The sequence below is a fragment of the Pteropus vampyrus genome, unplaced genomic scaffold, assembly GCF_000151845.1.
Source record: "Pteropus vampyrus isolate Shadow unplaced genomic scaffold, Pvam_2.0 Scaffold554, whole genome shotgun sequence".
NCBI classification, from domain to species: Eukaryota; Metazoa; Chordata; class Mammalia; order Chiroptera; family Pteropodidae; genus Pteropus; species Pteropus vampyrus.
In genome coordinates this window covers 57,688-75,083 of record NW_011889335.1, presented here as the reverse complement: position 1 = coordinate 75,083, position 17,396 = coordinate 57,688, and the positions used below count along the sequence as shown (strand labels likewise).

General features: G+C 45.0%; 1 protein-coding gene and 2 pseudogenes across 1 annotated transcript in view; 1 reads left to right on the top strand and 2 right to left on the bottom strand.

Moving 5' to 3' along the window:
* The first annotated feature begins 3,843 nt into the window (after positions 1-3,843).
* GLRX3 (glutaredoxin 3) overlaps positions 3,844-17,396 on the top strand; it is a 23,039-nt gene continuing 9,486 nt past the window's right edge. The window contains exons 1-6 of the mRNA XM_011384022.2: positions 3,844-3,945; positions 4,102-4,338; positions 10,856-10,930; positions 11,757-11,958; positions 16,651-16,823; positions 17,060-17,121. Coding sequence (XP_011382324.2) covers positions 3,844-3,945; positions 4,102-4,338; positions 10,856-10,930; positions 11,757-11,958; positions 16,651-16,823; positions 17,060-17,121 — 851 coding nt within the window. The remainder of the gene's footprint in view (positions 3,946-4,101; positions 4,339-10,855; positions 10,931-11,756; positions 11,959-16,650; positions 16,824-17,059; positions 17,122-17,396) is intronic.
* On the bottom strand, positions 5,188-5,305 carry LOC111733371 (annotated as a pseudogene).
* Positions 6,528-6,642, bottom strand: LOC111733369 (annotated as a pseudogene).

The window sequence follows — 17,396 nt, the reverse complement described above, 5'->3', positions numbered from 1 at the left end:
TCAGTGTCCTGGGCGGTGAAATGGGTGACAGCAGCGTCCACCCCAGGGTCGAGAGGGTTAAACGAACGGACGCCTGCGTGAGGAGCGCGCGACGTCCCTCGAGGGTGTCCGGTGCGGGGCAGGGTGCCCGCGTGGCGTTCAGGAACGAACGCTCGCCGACCCCAGTGCGGTGGAACTTTGCTGACGAAAGTGAATTAGACGCAGGTGCTACTCTGAGTGGGACAGCGGCCGAGGTGGACATCTGGTGACATGGGGGTTTCGTGCCTTTGCTGAAAACGGGAAGGGTGACAGTTGCTGTCTTACTTGTAGAGGGCCGTGGAGGTGAGAAGTTAAAAGTGTTAACCAAAACAGCTCCTTGACATTTCAAGGTTACAAGGCAAGTTTTTTTTTCTCTACAAAAAAAAAAAGAGATGGGAATGACGTTTACGCATTGATGAAAGGTGGGTTCTGATTCATCCAGCGCTCCACACATCTTAGGTCAGAGCAATTACGGAGTCACCAGAGGTGGCCTCTCAGAATGAGCCGGGCTTGCTTGGACCTGCCCTCAGTAAATGAACTTACCATCATCTGGAAGTCTAGTTTGCTCTTCGTGTATTTGACATTTTTGTTTTTCCGTTTCATTGTTTAGACATAAAAGTCCTTAAAACACCACAGTCGGAAAACTTTCAGTGTAACTACCATTTGGATGTGTTCTTGCCGCTGGCCTGTGCTTGAGATGATGCGGAAAACAGTGATAGTTTACATGGGCGAGGTGGAAATGACGCCTGCCTTCGGGGAGGGAACGCATCGCTGCAGACATTTGTTAATGTAATCATTTCAAGTCTGCTTTCCAAATCTTCTCACTTTTAAAATTTTGCATGAAATGAAATTTTTTTCTTTGCTTAACTCATTTAGTCCCACGAGCTGGGCTGTATGGTGGAGATATTAGTACCTGTTTGCAGAGTAATTAAGGTCTTGCCCATTTGTAAAGTATTTAATAGAGTCTAGTATGTGATAGTGTTTAATGAGTGGTAGCTAGTATTATCTTCAGGTGAATAACTGCAGGAGCAGAGTACCTGTAATAGTAGAGAAACAGCCATTTATTGAGCACTAATTACTGATGAAGACCTGAGGTTCATTACATTGTCTAAAATCACATTAGTCAGGATTTGAACCTGGCCTTTCTCTAAAGATTTTCCTTAAACAGTGCACCCTGCATTTCGGGCTATCCGCGAAGATGGAGAGAATTCTGTTGCATCTAATCGAAGAGAGGATGATGGCGTTTATGTTCGTTTCAGGTTTATGTCCCTGTGATATTAGGTATAATGTACTTAATTGGGAAGTGGAAGTTAAACCCCTAAATATGAGAATATGGTGGCTGGTTTAAAATAAGTTAACATGAGGGTCATTCTTCAGTATTTTCATAGTGCTTTTATGTCTTTGTTTATCTTCCCGACATCCCAGGGTGTTAGTTATTGCTATTGGAAGTTAAGAGAAGTTAAACTATTCTTCAAAGCCACTTTATTGTAATGAAATTTAAGTTGTATGTGTGTACTTCTAATTTTCTTTCTTGCATGTCATACTGTTAAAAAGTTTGGTAACCTATTTTAATTTTTAAAAAATGTAATCGTGAGCATTTTCCCATGTCATTAAAAATTCTTCGACATGTGATTTTTAATGGCTTTATAATATTTTATGTGACTATTAAACGATATCGTTGAACAACATTTTTATAGTTATTTGCTATGGAAAATAGTGGGAAAGTATCCATACACATCAACCTTTGTCTCTACCTTTTTAGGATAGATACTTGAAAGTGTGTAAGAAATTTCTGACTGGTTTCAATAATGTTAACCAGCAGAATATGAAAGTACTTGTCTCAAACTTTATAAAAATTGAGATATTAACTTATATACTATAATAAAACGCACAGATCTTAATTGTTAGGTGTGATGAATTTTAACAATTGTATACACACAAGTAACCAACATTTAAAAGAAGGATAGAAGCCCGGAAGGTTCTTTAGCCCTTTCCAACCATCCCCACCACGGATCTGCTTTCTGTCACTGTAGACTCGTTTTACCTCTTCTTGGGCTTGATATAAATGGAGTCACACAGCTCCTGGTTTTCTGTCTGTCATGCTTTGCTCGGTATGTTTTTAAGATTCATCCATATTGCACGTATCTATAGTTGACTCTTTTTATGGCGAGTAGTATTCCGCTGTATGAATGTACAACAGTTTCTCTAGTTTGTGGACATTGGGTTATTTCAGGATTTGGCCATTGTGTCTGAGGCTGCTGTAAACATCCCACACAAGTCCTTTAGGGGCCTGTTGTCCTTCTCACCATGACTTAGCCTCGGGGACCCCTGCCGGCTCTGCAGGGGTGCTGTGAGGTGAGGCTGGCCTAGACAAAGGCTCCTGCAGGAGGGCTTCAAGGGCTGGGGGGGATCACTGTGGTCTGCGTGCCACCAGCCAGAACTCAGATGCGGGGCCCCAGCCAGCTGCAAGGAAGACTGGGAAAGGTAGACTAGCGGTCCGCCCTACAGGAAGAGGAGACAGTGCTGGATGGCCCCTGCCTCCCGCCCACCAGACGCACGTGTCTGCCATAGACGCTGAGGCTCCTGATCCAGTGGGGACAGTCCCTCTTCTCAAGGTGGATTCTCTACTCCAGGTTTCCCCTGCCCTGCCACCACTGAGACCTTGCATCCCCAACCGTCTCTCCGGCGTCTTCAGCCTCTCTGTCCATTGGCACTGTTCCCTCACAAACTATCCAGACTTTCTCATGTTTAAAAAAAAGCCCATTCCTTGATCCTGTCCTTTCCTCTGCTTGGTTCCCTCTGTTTACGGCCAAATCTCTTTTGGAAGAGTAGGTTTCTCGCCGTCTCTCCTTCCTCATCTTCAGTTCGGCTCTCCACTCGCTGCAGTGTGACTTGTCCTACCATCCGCCGGAACCGCTCTTTCCATTGCTAGTTGTCCATTCCTGCTGCGTCGGGAGATTGTCACTCCTTCCTTCTGGACTTCCGTGAGGCCCCCAGCCTTGCGGTCCCGCCCAGGCTCCTTCTCTGTCCCGCGGCGTTGGTGAGTGTGGTGCCGGCCTGAGGGTTTTCATTCCCAGATCTGCAGACAAAGTGCAGACCTCCTTCCTGAGCCCCCAGCCATCACTGACAGCCCCCTGGGCTTCCTTCCCTCTTGGGTTGGCAGTGTCTGTACTGCGGTTCATGGCTGGTGCCACCAGAGCCATCAGTCACCGAGCCAGAAGCCTGGAGTCAGCGCTGCCCTCGCCTCTGGAACCCCCAGTGCCTCCCTTGGCTTCCAGTCTCCTGGCCCTGGGCGGCGGGCCCCTTCCCTCAGCTGTAGGATTGTGCTGGTTTTCCAGTGTGTCTGTCACGCCTTTCCTCACCCACAGGTTAGCTGTCCTGGGTTCCTCTCTCTCTCTGGTATTTTAAAACATGTTTTCTTACTGATATTTCAGATTTTTTTGGTTAGGAGGATTATATTTGAACTTAGAATCCTTTAAAACTGAAGGGGTTTTCAGTTGGATATGAGGGTAGGTTTCAAGATATCTTTGTCAAGATAATTTTATATGAAAATAGTTGATAGGTACACTCTGAGATTCCCAAGAATTTCACCAACAATTTATTCGTCCACTATTCTGTTCGTTCATACTATCAATTTTTACAAAATCTTCTGTAGCGGTATCTAAAGAAGTGTGTCTTCGTCAAAAGCAGCCTCATCTTCCCCATGTTTTCTGCTTGCATGCTTTCGTTTTCAACGTTTCATTCCTGTTCCCATGGACACAGTCTTGCGCCTTCATGTTAGTACCGCGTTTAGAAAGGTGAACACTCACGTGAACACTCACGTCGATGGTGGCTGTGCTTCTGCAGCCATTTTCCACAGCCACTGTGCCTCCGCTGCAGAGGCCTAGTTCCCGCCTTGCCAAGGGTCTGGACATACAGCCGGCTTCCGTGACTCTTACTTGGTATGGAAGTGTATTCAGAATCGCTTCATGTGAGCTAAGTATTGACTCAAGAAACATCATTAACTTGAAAACTCATCTAAAAGATTCTCAGGACCGTGCAGGTCCTTAATTTCAGTCTGTGTTTAATACAACAAAATTCTAGCTGTGCAAAAACAATTCAGGCGGTCCTCATAAAGGTTCTGTTTTAGTGGTGGAGTTTAATCTGTATCAGTATTTGGTTATTTCTAAAGATACCATAAATTTTAAAAGCTGCGTTTTGTTGACTTGCAGGTCGCTCCTTGTGGTCCACTTCTGGGCACCATGGGCTCCACAGTGCGCTCAGATGAACGGCGTGATGGCGGAGTTAGCCAGAGAGCACCCCCAGGTTTCATTTGTTAAGGTATTTCAGCTTCGGCGTCATGTCTTTCCTGAGTTTATTTCCACTGTGAGAGAGGAGTGGTGTGCAGTTCTGCATGTTTATGATTGGCGTTGGGCTCCGTTATTTTTGCAGTCGATTATTCCTAAAAATCTTAAAGTCGTTCTGTATTTTTCAAGTACCGAGTGGTGTTAAGACTCACCCCACTTTCCGTAATGTGCACATGAGGGAGGGTGGACCAGTGCATGGCCCCGGGGGCCCTGGGGGCTCTGTGCACGAAAGCAGGTCCTTCACTGGACAATTTGGTTTGGATGTAGGAAAAATATTAACGGGGGACGTGTTTCAGTGAAAAGCGAGGTGTGACGTGGAAAGTGGAAAAGTGATCTAAGAAAGGATGTGTAAGGTGCGAGGAACCAGGGGACAGACAGGGTGACGCTGCTGTCTGGGACTGGGCAGAGCTCCAGGACAAACGGAAATTTTTTTCTAGCTTGTTCAGGAAACAGAGGAAAAAGGAAGCCAGACAGTCTCTCTCTTGCCTTCTGGGTTTGTACTTTGTTTTAAATAACCCCTTCCTGGTTCTTGGTCCATTTTGCACGCTGCGTGCTCCTAGTGTCCCCATTGGGTGGGTGGGCCCTGGGAAGCGATGATTGTGGCTGGGTCAGGTCGCCTGGGGCAGCACACACAGCGTTATCACTCAGGACATGGTGCTAGCTTAGGCAACAAAGCCAAAATGTGAGTTGAGGCTCTTAGAAACGAATTGTTGGAAAGGGAGGCACACCCTGTATTCAAAATCTGAATCCTTAGGATTTAAAACAGACAAACAAACAATCAAAGCCTTATTATTAATTAATTAATTAACTTATTTATTTTTAATGCCTGCAGCACCTGGTATTCCCAGCCCTCTCTCATCTAAGTACTAACCAGGCCTGACCCTGCTTAGCTTCCGAGATCAGACGAGATTGGTCACGTTCAGGGTGGCATGGCTGTAGACTTAAAACCTTGTTTTTTAAAACCAGAATTTATGAGTTCATAGGACACATTGGCAAGTATACCTGTATATGGGGTCGAAAATGACATTAGCTGTGTTTATATGCCGCTTTTTATGTAGGCACAGAATTCAGGCAGGGTAATTTATTTGTACAGTAGGGATGTAATTTTCAGACAGTTGCTATGTAGATAAATGCGCTTTGAATAGGGGTCACACTTAGATGGCTCAAATCACGACGGGGTAAGAAGCTGCGCAGCGAGAAGGCTCACGTGCTCCTTCCAGTTGCCCTTTGTCCCACTCCGTGAGTAACTGTGTTAATTTGTATGAATCCTTCCGTTCTTTCTTTACGCAGATAGAGCAAGTATAAATATAATGACTTGCTTTTTAAAATTTAAGGACTCATTTAAAGTTCAAATGAAATGTGTAATGTAACCTTAGAATGTAACCCTAAAATGTCCAATATAAATAATAGAAGGGGACATTAAAACTGCATGTTTGGTCAGTGATAAAAGATAATGATTACAAGTGAGATGAATGATTAAACATTTGAATCATAAGATTAATCAGGATTGATGGTAATTGTTGTAAGTCTGCTTTTATGAGTGTAACGTTACTGGTTTAGGTAACACGTTTTTCTTCGCTACCATCTGAATGATTTATGGAAAGTGACTATGGGATTACTTCTCACATTGGTACCAGACTTGGCAGCGAGACTTTAAGTCGTTCCAAGTGCTGAAGTGTCTCAGCAAGCCAGGGGTTGGGAAGCCCTTATCTGCTATGGATACCTGACCCGACCGCACCTGCCATTTACGGGGAGGGCGACGGTGTCGACGCGTAGTGTGTCCAGGTGCTGTCACTTTCTGGATAGTCTCTCGATGGCATAGTTTTCTTTCACTAGACATCATCAAGGGCGAACACAGTTTGCATGGAGTTTGTAAGGCAGATAATTTAAAGGCCACACTGCTGAACAGCAGTGGGCCCACGTAAACCTGAGTGTGGCCGAGGCCTGCAGGCCTGTCCTTGTAAGAGGTGCATGGCTCATCAGAATAGCTTTCTTTTCCTAATGAAAGCTTCTTCAAGCTTCTGGGCTGTAGAACTGATGTTCTACTACTTTTGTATCTTTTACTATGATTTCTTAGTCTTATTTATTTTTCATTCATTTATCCATTCATTCATTCATCCGTACGTACGTACGTACGTACGTACATACATACATACATACATACACCTACAGCACTTGGTCTTCCTAGGTCTCCCATGCAAGTACTAACCAGCCTGACCCTTCTTAGCTTCCGAGATCAGACGGGATCGGGTGTATTCAGGGTGGCGTGGCCGTAGACGGTTTTGTCGTTTAATTACTGTTTTGATTGCTTTTTGGACTGCGTGGCGGTAAGGACCATGGAGGACTTGGTAGGTGGTAGGGCTTGGGGTAGGAACCTTTACCCTGTCATTTTTTTTTAAATTGCTTTCCTTCGTGTAGGTAGCTCCCACCTCCCATGCCAGCCTCTCTCCCCTACCCCCTCTGCCAGCTTAGTACCCCAGTCTTACTGGGCTCTGGTACTCATTTTACCATATGATGCACTTTGGTACCAAAATTATCAGTCAGGCTTATCAGCCATCTGGTTGGTGAGGTTCTATTGTATCGTATTTCCTTTAATAATAATTTCGTTTGTGTAATAGCTGCTGTACTCGCATTTTATGTCCACCGCAACTTCAGATATAAGGTCAAGGATACAGAAGGAGTTATATACTTAAATTTGTACTTTTTCATTCTTTAGAAAATAGGAGCCTTTATAGTTTGATTTATTCTCAAACGTGCAACCATCTTAAAGCTATAGCTCACACTTTAATTTCTGCAGATCTGTACGATCAGTGTAGATCATTTGTGTAGCTTATACTGCATCATTCTAAACGCCTGTGTAATTAGCACGTGTAAGCAGTCAGTGTAGGGCGGTCTCCGGAAGATCACTAGCTAGCTGCATAACTAGGCAGCAACTAGCTGCATAACTAGGCAGTAACTAGCTGCATAACTAGGCAGTAACTAGCTGAGTCCCTGTTTTTCCTGTTTTTCCATGACCAGCTTATTCAGCATCTTAGCGTATATAAGATTAATTTTTTAGGAATTCTAAAAATGTTTCTAGTAGAATTGTTAAATCTTAAAAATATCCTAGCTTTTATCTATGCTGTTGTGGTAATAAAAAATAACGTAGTTAACACAGTTTATTAGCTGGTACTTTGCTAAGTTTGGCAAAAGTCTGTAAAAAAAGTTATCAAGAATGTTAATTTAAATATTTATTTTGAAATGGATATTCGTCTGACAGAAATAATTTGATTTTTAAAAAAAATTTTCTTTTGTATCATATGTCACAGGGTAGAAAGAAGCCTCTGAGGTTTGACCAAATGTCCCTGAATGTAGGCTTAATTGTTCCCTCCTCAACCTTGGAGGCTCAGCGCTACCACCAGCAAGCGTTCATTCCCATTCTTGGCGTAGGAATAATGGCCACCATTTGTTCAAGTCTGTCAGAATTTATTTGTTGGACACTTACATGGCACACATCATGCTCGTCACGGGGAATACGGAGCAGGAAGAGTATAGACCGTAAACGGGTCACGTAGTATCGAGATGGTAATAAGTGCCACAGAGGAAGAATCGGCGTGCCGCGCAGGACGGGGACTTGGGTAGATGGGGTGTTCTGTTCAGCTCGGGCTCGAAAGAGCTAAGCAGTGAGAAGGAGACAGTTGTTGAAGAGCCGCGGAGAGCTTTTGGGCAGAGGCTTGGCAAGCCACGCGGGTAGAGGGGCGGGCCCAGGCTGGGCCAGCGGGGCTGGCAGCGGGGCCTCGGGGCAGGGGAGAGGCGGGCGAGGTGGGCGAGGACTGGAGGACTGGGCGGCCTGCGGGCGGGGTGGAGCTGGGGCTTCGCTCCGGGCTGGAAACCCGGCCCAGCTCCTAGGTGGATTCCTCTGGCCGCTGAGCGGGGAATGGCGTGAAGCGCAGGGGAGCGCAGACCGGTCAGGCGGCCGGCGCACTGCACCAGGCGGGGGAGGCCTTGGACACAAGCAGGGAGACAGCGCTGACATGATGGTCTGAGTCCGCTTATGCTTTGGTGGGAGGACCCAGATGACCCATGGATGGCTTGGATATGGGGGAGAGAGGTGGATTAATCACAGTTGTTAACTTTTTGATTTGAGCAAGTGGGTGGGTTAAGTGACAGAGACCTGGTTTAGTGGGGGAGGTCCGGGGCACACGTCGAGTGTGTCGTTGGAGGTGGGGGAGAGGTCTGGCTTGGGTAGAACTTGGCTGTCGTTGCCACCTTGGGGTTCCCCTGAGCTGTGAGGTCGGGCGAGGCCGCTGGAGGGCACAGCCAGGCTCGGAGCCCGGTCCTGGGGTAGGTGGCCGTGTGGCGGTTGGCCAGAGGTGAAGAGGCCCGAGATGAGTGAGAGTTAGAGTGGGGGAAGGAAACCTGGAAAGCCGCACAGGCTTTGTAGTCAGACAAACAGGGGTTCGCTTCTCAATCTAGCTACTTAGCAACTGTGTGTCTGGACAAGTCACCTATGTGCCTAGCCACCTGTGAAGGTGAGATGGTGGTGTGCCACAGCCCTTCTGGTCGTGCGTAGACTGCGCACGCTTCTGCTAGGGCCCACCGTGCTTTGTGGCCCAGAGCAGGCCTTCGTGGAAGACGGATCTGCTGTTGACCGTCTTTGGTCTCTTCCGAATGCAGATCATTCATGTATTTTCTGTTCTCATTGTTATAAATCACATCCAACAAAGTATTTCCAAAGAGTTTTAGTGTCGCACAGGTTTCAAGGATGGGGCAGTGGCTTTGCCTTTACTGATGCTCCTGGCCTGTGCCCAGGGGGGTGTCTGCCACCGCTGCCTTTGTCTTCCTAAGCTCCGGTCTGGGAGCTCACAGTGGGGGGCGGGTGGACTTGTAGGGGCCCTCGCGGCTTCAGCAGGCACGTCAGGAGGGTAGTTTGCATCCCAGAAGAGCTGTCAGTAAGGGGCCGTACTGGAAACCAGCAGAAATCCGAGAGGAGAGCGGCTTTTGGCACTTAGGCGTTTGTTTTTATGAGTCAGGATGCGACCTGTCTTCTCTGCTTTAAGACCATTTTATCTCGTTTCCACTTAGTATCGCCTTGTTTTTGATTTGCATTTTCTGTTGGGCGGGGCTCTGAAGTGAGCCTGGCCTTCGGGCAGCGTGGGAACGCCTCAGGCCTCAGTGGGGTGAAAGAAAATCATAAGCTGCCTTTGTTGGCACCTTTTCTACTCCTCTTTGGTCGGCCGGTGGAATTGTGTGAAAGAACATCACCGAAGTTTCTAAAACTTTAGAGTCAGATAGCTGCCTCCGAACGCTTTGTCTTTTCGTTCTTCTTCACTTTTATCGGAAAGTCGCCATTGATTGAAAATATATATATTTTTCACAAAAATACATTTAAGAAAATGAAAGTAATTGAAAATATTGTTTTAAAAGGATGTTCCTAAGAAAAAGGAATTGCAGTAGTCACAGAGCCACCCCAGAATACATGAGGCGGAAGGTACGAAGCGAAGACACGTATCAGGGTCCTTTGGGATAGAGAGACGGCGTCGTTCAAGCTCTCGGTGAAAACAGTGTTCCAGGCCCAGTGGAAATCGTTCACTCTTGAAAAAATACAGTAGATGTATTTAAACAATTTTAACAATGTCGTTTATCAATAAATTTTATTTCCTACAGGTATAACGTGAATACCGATTTTTATTGGTTTTAAAAAGTTTATATTACATTGACAGTTCTATGAGAGAAAGATGAAATATATCTCGATTTTTCTCAAAGTACATTGTTTATAAAGCCCTGTGTAAATAGCTCACAGTAATCGTGTTCTAATTATTTGGAAATTGTGCTAGTAAATATGTTTAAATCCGTGCGTCAGCCATCACGTCATATATTGTTGAGGAGAAATCATCCAACAGAACGCAGTCATCTGACTTAACGCGCACGCAGTGAGACCCACGGCAAGTAAGCTAGCAAGCTGCTCAGGGCCCTGCAGCCTTGCAGGAGTTAAAAGTAAAATTTATCAGACATCAATAGTTTATTGAAGAAATACTCCTTTTTGCTTCATAATTTGCAGAAGGCTGCAACTGTCAGTCATGATGTACTGCCTCTTGAAATTAGTCAATAGAGCAAACAGCAAGAATTGCTGTGGGCAGAAAATAAGCACTGTAATCATGACATAACTGGGGTCAGTGATTTATGGATTTCAATATAGTAGTAGCTGCATATGATTGAAAATTTACTAGGTCACTAGTGCACCAAAAATTTTATTCACAGCCTCCAGGCATCTTTTGAAATGTGCAACAAAATAAAAACCTCTGAACCTGTTTTGACACTGCAGACTCAGTGGATGACATGCCAGCCCAGTGAGTCTCATTTAAATGTAAATGTGTCATAAACTTTTGTACGGTACTCTTTAAAATGTCAGCTACTTGAAGGGATAATGCACAGGAAACTGATTTACCTATTGAAGTAGTATAAAAAAAGGACCTTTTTTATAATCAAGCTTAAATTCTTTTATTTTAAAGTTGGAAGCGGAAGCTGTTCCTGAAGTATCTGAAAAATATGAAATTAGTTCAGTTCCCACCTTTCTGTTTTTCAAGGTAAGGTTAAACATGGCACTAGAGATTCTCCGTCTGTCCTGGGCCCGTGGCGGGGGGCATGGGGGAGGGGTCTGTTCTGGTCCCTTTTACTCACCAATCTCTGATTATTGGGCATTGAGTTGTTCCGGCTTTGCTTTCCTTCTTTCTTTGTTTGTTTGCTTGCCCTGGCGGTCCTGGAAAAGTGACAAGAACTGTAGAGGTCCAGTAGCCAGAACTGGAACTTGCTGAGAAAAATCCAGATGCATGCTGTAGACCCCAAGCACTCCTGAGCTGGGTCGGCGTGGGTTGACAGGACATGCGGCCGGACGTAATGCAGCGGCCGGCCGGTTCTGGTCTGATTAATGATGCTTAGGAAGCGGCTGCAGATCTGTGCTTCCGGGCGCCTCTGGGTGTTACTGCAGCTCCCCAGATGCTTCCTTCGCACTTAATGAAGGAGTCACCCGGCCAGGTGCGGGGATCCTTTCTGCTTTAGTTCCACTCTGATCCGGTGGGAGTTTGAGATGTAAGGATGTTTAAGCCGCCCAGTGAGTCTCACTTAAATGTACATGTGTCATAAACTTGTGTACTGTACTCTTTAAGAGATTCGATCTTTGGAAATTTACAGGTGCTTTCCTAGTATGTTTCCAAAAAGGAAAGAAAAAGAAAACATTTATTTTAAAACGCAGGCGATTGGTGGTTAGATTTTTTAAAACTTCTCCAAGAACAGTCCTGACTCCTTTACAAACTGGCGAGAACTGCGCATTCGTACTTGTGACAGTTTTGGAGCCTAAAATGCAGAGACGATGGAGGAACGCCACAGTATTCTAAACGGGTTTTTTAACTTCAGAATTCTCAGAAAATTGACCGATTAGATGGTGCACATGCCCCAGAGTTGACCAAAAAAGTTCAGCGACACGCATCTGTGGGCTCTCTCCCACCCAGCGGTAACGAGCACCCCAAAGAAGACCTCAGCCTGCGACTGAAGAAGCTCACGCACGCCGCCCCCTGTATGTTGTTCATGAAGGGGACCCCGCAGGAGCCGCGCTGCGGTAAGGAGCCGCCTTGCGACCGGGGGACGGGGGCGGGGGGACCCTGGCCGGGGTCGGTGCCTGTGAGGGGCCCATGCGCTTGTGAGGCTGCCCGTCTCATACTTGGGTTCGGAAAATCAGAAAGGGTGCAGTGTCACTGGGTGACGTGACTCAGTTTGCACTGTGGACTCGGGGAATGTCGGAACCAGGAGGCACGGGAGCAGACATCTGATTCAGGGTCTTTGTTGTATACGTAAGTACCCGGAGATAGGAGGGCAGCGCACTCAAGGTCACCTGGTGGCAGAGCTTGATCCGTTTCCAACGACTGTGTTTCTGGCTCCACGAATGGGCGTTTTGCCTGTTTAATTATGCTGCGAACACTTAGCCTCTCTTTCTTGGCAGCCTCCTTTTATTCACCTAGTCCAGATTCAGCAGTTTACAAATTTACAGAGTTTGACGGTGGCCCTGTGTCTGCCCTGGGTCCTTCTGTCTTCCCCGTTGTCTCTCAGTGTCTGATGGTTGTGTTTTTCACTCATTGCTGTCGTTGCCAATGCCATGGTAACTTAGAGATTCCTCATTCTGTGGCTTATAGTCACTCTTGTTTTCTAAACCACACATATGCTCATAATTTTGTCCTTAATTTTTGGAGCTCTTTGACCCCTCTGCTATTGGGTTTCTGTTGTCTGCTTTTTCTTGTGCCTCGTGCAACATTCTCGTGCTGCATCCGTGAGCATTCTCTGCCTTTTGACGATGCTGTTGAGAATCTCAGAGGATTCGTTCGGCTGCATAAGAGGGAGTTTATTAAGACAGGTGGCAGGGAAACTGTGTGCTGTCGATAGGGTTACTGCGTGTCCAGTGTGGCTTTATAAAAACAGCCAAGCTTCCAAAATACATTTAATTGTAAATTCTTTCCTGTATGGTTAGCTAATTACATACTGAATCATGAAAAAGTCTAGTTAAAAAAATAAAGTTTTGTAATTCTGTCTCAAAAAGATAAAAACATGGTTCCTTTATCTCCCAGTTCAACTTCAAAAATTCCCTCGCAGTGTCTATGTGTCAGACGCCTGCCCTCATGCATCGGAAAGGTGACACAGTCTGCACTAGTTCACTAAAAAGAGCAGCAGCCGGGCTCTGTGCGGTGCTTTGCTTTCTGCCATCATTTTTGGCATTTCACGTGGTGACCTCCATCATCAGCCCCGGCACGGAAGTCTGGCTGTGACCGGTCGGGCCTGTGTGGTGTGTCACACCTAGAGAGCCTGCAGGACAGCCAGTACAATGTGCTCTTCTCTGGGCTCGGACAGTAGCTTTCTCCCCATCTGCTTCCAGTGATAACCTCACAAAATGGCAGGTGGTCACACCGAAGCTTGGTGAAGGTGCACCAAGGTGCCAGAGGGGACACTGGTCTCTGGAGAGCATCGTGCACAGATGTCACGACTCTGCCCCACGCCACCTACCTTGATAACTGGAGGTGCAAGTCCGTCACCCTCGTGTCTTCATTTCTTCCTTGGTGGCGGTGGGGGTTGCAGCCAATCCTGGAGACCCTTTTCAGTTCAGATATTCTGTGATTCCGCTTAGAAACCATCCTTTTCCTACTTACCTTTTATTTCGTTAGACTGACTTTATGATATATTTAGAGCCATTTTTATATTAACTGTCTGGCATTTGGAACACAGTACAAATAAGTTATAATTAAACGAGCTTTAAAACATTTCAGAGTAATCTGAAAAACACGATATTATGGACATTTAGATAATAAAAGACCTAGCTAGGGAATTGAGAGATTTTTAGGTACATACGATTTAACAGTTCGGTTCCGCCCAAGTCCTTATTTTATTCTTTTAATTTTGAAACAACATTTTTAATAGGCTTTTCTGTTTCCTGATATTTTGTTTTCTTTTATAGCATGTCTTTCTATAGTAAATGCTCACAGAGTAAATAGATCAGTTTACAATTTACAGTGTTGGTATTCTCTAATAAAATATCTGCTTAAAGATCAGTTGGAAGATGGCTCTACGGTGACTGTGCCTTGCCACTTCCTTCGTCGGCCGCTCCGATTCCGTTCGCCTTTTCCTATGTGCTCTGCTGCACAGAATGTCTTTATCTTTAAACTGTTTTCTTACAGGAACGTAGGCGACTTTCACCCTCTCCTTTCTGAGTCTGCTTAGTGGATCATGGTGTTTGCTTTGCCATCGGCACATTCGAGGTGAGGCGTAGGCAGAGCCTCCTTTGTGAAAGCAGTGGGCATCGACTCACGAGCGCGAGCGGCCGGCGTTTCTGTGTTTTGCGCAGAAGGCGCTGTGGCAGCCCCACCATCGGCGATGCTCGTCATCCCCTTTGGACCCCTTTGTGCAGTAGCTCGGCCTGATTTTTGATTAGCTGGCCCCCACTTAACTCTCGTTAGTCAGAAAACATGAGTGAGTGGCATTGGAATTTCCGATCGAGGAAACCCGGAAGCCTGGTACAGGGTCCCCGGAGGCTCCGTGGACTCCGTCCAGCCCCGCGCGCTTCACACCTCTGTCGTCTTAACCTGTCCTTGGGCCCTGCTCCCGAGCTGTGCCGTGTGTCATGAGCCTGACATGTTGATAGGGTCTCAGTTGTTAAAGGATTAGACGATCCCCATTCTGTGCTTCTCAGGAGAGCAGGAAAGAGGGCACTCGTGTTTCAGGAAGATGTACTGAGACGTACATCTTTTTAAACAGAATCTTAAACCCTTGAACATGTGGGTTAATTAAGTTATTTGGGAATTCTTGTATCTATTTCAGTTAACAAAGCTTTTAGCAAAGCAAAAGGTATTTCAGCCACTGCACAGAGATTTCTCCTGCAGTGGGAGTCATCTAACTGGGTTTCACTTTTTAAGTCAGACACAAAAACTCTACAGGTTCAGAGTGTTCTTCTTGATTTTATTGTTATTAGATAGTGACGAAATGTGGCAGTTAGGTGTGTTATTCATGTCACGTGTCATGGGTAGAAAGGACTATGGCTAGAAATAGTGGTTCTCTGGCTGTTAAATGTGTTTTTATACTTTTAATTATTTTTTTGCATGCGTGCATGCATTTTTCTTAAAAAGTGTGTGCAAATATTTTGTTATTAGAATAAAGCTTTCTTACTATTTTATCCTTAAGCATAACATTTCCAGTCTGACACTTTAACCCTTAAAAATGAAACACTACCAATCAATCTTTCTAGTCTGCATGTAATTGCCTAAAGCTAAAAGAAAGCTTTTTCTCAGCCAGTTGCAGTAGAAATGAGCTAATATATTGGCAACAGAATAACCATCAGCAATCAGCCCTTAGCTGTTTACTAATGAACTCCCAGATGAATGAAAAAATTTCAGAATCAGTGTTTTACTTCAGGCTGTACATGAACTTAACACTTCAGTTGTAGGAAAAGCAACTTATATACTATCCAAGTAAATAGCAGTGCTTCAGCTCAGTAAACCGCAGGCCTGGGAGGTGTTTGGAGCCAGCGGTAGAATCTCCTGCTTCACTAGTACAGTGGAAGTGCTTTTGTATGACATCGGGTGAAGCCTGTTCTTGAAATCAGTCTTTTACCGAATTTTATGATTCGATTTTATTTACGAAAAATTGCCAATACTGTTACATCTTATAGGAATTTCGAATCTGAAGAATAGGTTATTTTCCAGTGACTTACGAGTGTTTGAAGGGAAGATGATGAAACGTGAAGAGCAGAGTGGTGCAGATACTGACAAACGGTTGGGAAGAATTAGCTTATGGAAAGAAAAATATCCTCTTAGAACGAATAGATTTAGAAAAGACTGATTCACACCTTACCCTTCAGTACTGATGTTATAATAAGAAGCTGATGTCAAAAAAGTACAGAATAAAAATGTATCACAAAAGCATAATAAAATCATGGAACATAAGATTGTCGCTACAGTGTAGTAAAAAAAAAAAATCACATAATGTGCTTTGGGGAATGTAAATAGTTTTAAAAAAGAAACTGTCAAGTTTGACACCAGATGAGAAAGAACACCCTTAGTTTATTGACAGTTCATGTATAACAGCAGAGAAGATAGCTTTGAAATTCACTGTGCTAAAATATCCATTTTAGAGTAAAAGAGAACATATTCCTCCTTGATTTTTAATTTATTAAGAGCTGGTAAAGACTGGGAACTGCTGAGCTAGGTACCCAGGAAGTAGGGAGAGGCACTAGAAACCAAACAGAATTAGGTTTCCAGCTCGATTAAGTAGGAATTAAAAATGACTACCGTAGAGTTTTTTCCTCCACCCGGTGCTGATTCTCATAGATTTCCAAAACAGTAGAACTGAGAGGGATGGTCCTGGGTGTCCAGGTCAGTCCCCTCATTGACGGGCAAAGACAGGGAGGGGAGGTGGCTGTCCAGGGCTTACCTGTGCATCCCCTCCGTGCATGGAGCAGGTGCCAGGGCTGGGGAGCTCCAGTCTGGGCAGCACTGTTGGAACCGACGTTGAAGAGGAACTTCGGTACACGCGCGCACACACTTTTTTTTTTTAACTCGCGAGTGTGTTAAAAAGCTAAGCCGTACCAGAGCATGCGGCGTGTGGTCCAAAGTCAGATGAGGGCTTCTCGAGATTTGTCTTCTCTTCACGTGCTCTTCAGCCGGTGAAACGGGGGCATCTGTGTTCAGTAGGCGATACGTCCTCTGATTCAACTTTAATTGTGTGTGTGTGTGAGAGAGAAACTAAGCTCCTTGTTTCCTTTTTCTGAACGCAGGTTTCAGCAAACAGATGGTGGAAATCCTTAACAAGCACAATATCCAGTTTAGCAGTTTTGATATCTTATCAGATGAAGAAGTTCGTCAGGGCCTCAAAACCTATTCCAATTGGCCCACCTATCCCCAGCTCTATGTGTCTGGAGAGCTCATCGGAGGACTTGACATAATTAAGGTTAGAATCAAGAAGTCAGGACCTTGGGAAGAGCTTTTGTTTAGAGCACACTTTCATAAGTGCTGTAACAAATCTAAAATATAAATTTCTTAATCTTTGCATTTCCCACTATGAATCGGGGAGGCTTACGAAGTTCTTCTGATGAGACGATTGATTGGTGGTCCGTGTCATGGAATGGCCAAGGAGATTTACGTTATCATAAAAATTTTCTTAAACTTGCTGTGTGTTTATTTCAGGAGCTAGAAGCATCCGAAGAACTAGATACAGTTTGCCCTAAAGCTCCTAAATTAGAGGAAAGGTAAGTGTTTTAAAAGTTTTAAGTAGTCTATCATTTATTCTTTAAAATATATTTTTGAGTTCTGTTTTTGCATCGCTTTTCTGTATAGAAATCAGAGGTCTGTTTTTGTATGCCAGGATCGTAATTGTGTTGTTCCCAGTCAGACTAGTCATGCAAACCTGGGAAGGTCTGATTTGGACGGGGAGAGTTTTGCGTCAACTCAGTGATTACGTGGAGGACACTGTATTTACAGAAATGCCGTTGTCGCAACAGGCCGGCCAGGCTTTAGCTTTCTC